At 38.6% G+C, this 2427-nt stretch overlaps 1 protein-coding gene across 1 annotated transcript; it reads left to right on the plus strand.

Moving 5' to 3' along the window:
- Positions 1 to 263: 263 nt before the first annotated feature.
- On the plus strand, positions 264 to 2175 carry LOC149531341 (F-box protein At2g27310-like). Its single transcript, XM_089809231.1, has one exon. It carries the CDS (start codon positions 806 to 808, stop codon positions 1826 to 1828), a length of 1023 nt encoding a protein of 340 aa, XP_089665357.1. The 5' UTR covers positions 264 to 805; the 3' UTR covers positions 1829 to 2175.
- The last annotated feature ends 252 nt before the right edge of the window (positions 2176 to 2427 follow it).

The raw sequence follows: 2427 nt of genomic DNA on the forward strand, positions 1-2427 counted from the left end.
AAAACCTCCTTAATGCTGTATGAATGCCTTTCACCGTAACGTCTTTCATCGTGCAAATCTAAAATTATATTCGTAAAAAATAGAGCGCCTCATATGAATACATTAGACGAGAAAGAAGGCGACAGAAAACAACTGGTGCTATATATCTTCTTATAATAATATATATATTCTTTTTAGGGATGATTCTGTGACACACACGCATATATTTATAATATGTATATATCCTTTCCTGTCCCCACTCCCCTGCTTAAACCCAACAAACGTGTTGGGTATGGAAACTTCGATGCCCACAACCAGAATGCAAAATCCTCCATTTTCTCTTCAATATCAAACGAAGACCGGTTTGTAAATCATTATTATATTAAAAGCAGTCAATTTCTCCAGCCATTCCCATTTCCGTCAATTTCTCCATTGATTTAACCTGTCTTCCTCATGAACCGGATCAGCTTTTAAAGAGTTTTATCTAAATTTTTCTGACGTTCAAGTTCATGAATCTGGGCTTCCTTCCCGTCTCAATGAACATATTTGGTGCTGGCATTTACTTTTTCATTATGTCCTCCTTGGTTATATATTAAAAAGTTGGAGGCCTTCATACCCAAATCAGTGGAAGATTCTCTTTTGATTACATAGAATTTTGCAGCTGATAGTCTCAGTTCCATTTATTGCACGGCTTCATTCCTTAGCTTTTATGAATCGGGTGTTTTGTACAATTGATGCTGAGTGCTTTTAATTTTTAGCCCAGATATTTCAGTTATTAAAATAAGCGGCTATAGCATTGAAGCTTCATCACTGTGTGGGGGACGCGATGTGTTTGAACGGTGATCTTATCTCGGACATCTTAGGCCGTGTGGATGGCATAACACTCGCAAAAGCAGGATGTGTTTCTTCCCAATTTTGGTTTTGTGCAAGGCGAGAGAGTGTTTGGGAAGAGGCGTGCTCGAATCGCTGGCCTTCCACAGGTGACACAGATGCCAAACAATTCATCTCTTCTCAATTGGGCGGGTTCAGAAATTTCTATGTAAGTTGCTTCCCTTTCATTGATTATGATCAGTCTGAGTCTCCCGAATCAAATTCAAGGCCCAGTGGGTTGAAAAATCTGGGTTATGCTAATAATCCATCTGATTTTGTTTGTCTTGTGGATGTGCAATACAATAACAAGTTCATTTTTTCTAAAGTTTTGTGGGGCATCCCTGCTCCAGGGGATTTTGAGGGGTGGTTCTGCAACTGTCCATTTAGGATTGATCTTATTAACTTTGACGAGGATCACACTTGCCCTAATGATTTGCCCACAATCGTGCTTGGGGACATCAAGGGCAGTGAATTTTGGGGGCACTTGGTGGAAAATATTAGGTTGAGTTGGATTTTGATAAACAGAAAAACAGGGCAAGCTGCTAATCTTTCAAGCTGGACTCCCTTGTTTGGGCAAAAGCATTGGTCATCTGATAAGGATTCTGTTATATGTTTTGGGTCCATATTGCCTGCTGAGAACTTATTGCCTTGCAAAGCTATAGAGTGTAAGTTTGTGATGAAGTGTACAGTTTCGGAAACTGATCATACAAAATTAAAGATGACTGAGCTGAGCATGCAGATTGAAGATATCATGGGAGCTCGTGTTAATGGGAGAAATAGTCTGCTAATCCTAGAAAGAGCTCTGTATTGTAGGAGGAGTCTGAACCACAATAAGATTTTGGAATCCTGTGGAAAATTCTTGGAAGAACAGAGGATACTGAAGGAAGAGAAAATTAGGAAAGAAGGCCGCCTGGATGCTTTCTTTGTTCTAACTGGCATTATTACATTCGCTTCATTTTGGGGTTTTATTTTCTGCTAACAATGATGCTATGTTCCGACTCTGTTCGAATATGTTCAAATCAAGAATGCAAAAATCAGCCCGATTCCTTGTACAATTATACAATTGTAGTTACAGCGTTTATTCACTTGGATCAATTTACTGGGTCACTGTGATTGTAAATTGGCCTGTACAGGTTCCCTACTTTCAGTTTCACTTCGCGAATTTTCATCCGTATATATCTCATCTTAGCAAATGATTAATGGCACGCTACTTAATCTTCGGTGTTATTTCAGAATCCAACGACTGCTACACATAATTTAATTTAGTTCTTGCTAGTTATAATGATAAGGACTGGTCCAAGTGGCGCGAGCTTTAATTGAGATTAACATCAACTGTATTTGTCATGAGCAGGACTAACACTTAAAAATAGTTTTATCTGTTTCCTTGACATGTATTCGTTGTGCGGTTTGCTTGCTTTTTAACACAAAGTCCCACCCATCTCAAATAATGTTTATTTCTTCGCAGAGGTCACCTGGCTTATAAATAAGCATACGGAGAGAATCAGGACTTAATTATAGCCTTTTGAGTTGCAACAATCTTTTTCTTTTGTAGAATGAAGAACAACCTCTGGAATTTGT

The sequence above is a fragment of the Cupressus sempervirens genome, chromosome 11 (assembly GCF_028749045.1).
Source record: "Cupressus sempervirens isolate cs-2001-9-10 chromosome 11, ASM2874904v1, whole genome shotgun sequence".
Lineage (NCBI taxonomy): Eukaryota > Viridiplantae > Streptophyta > Pinopsida > Cupressales > Cupressaceae > Cupressus > Cupressus sempervirens.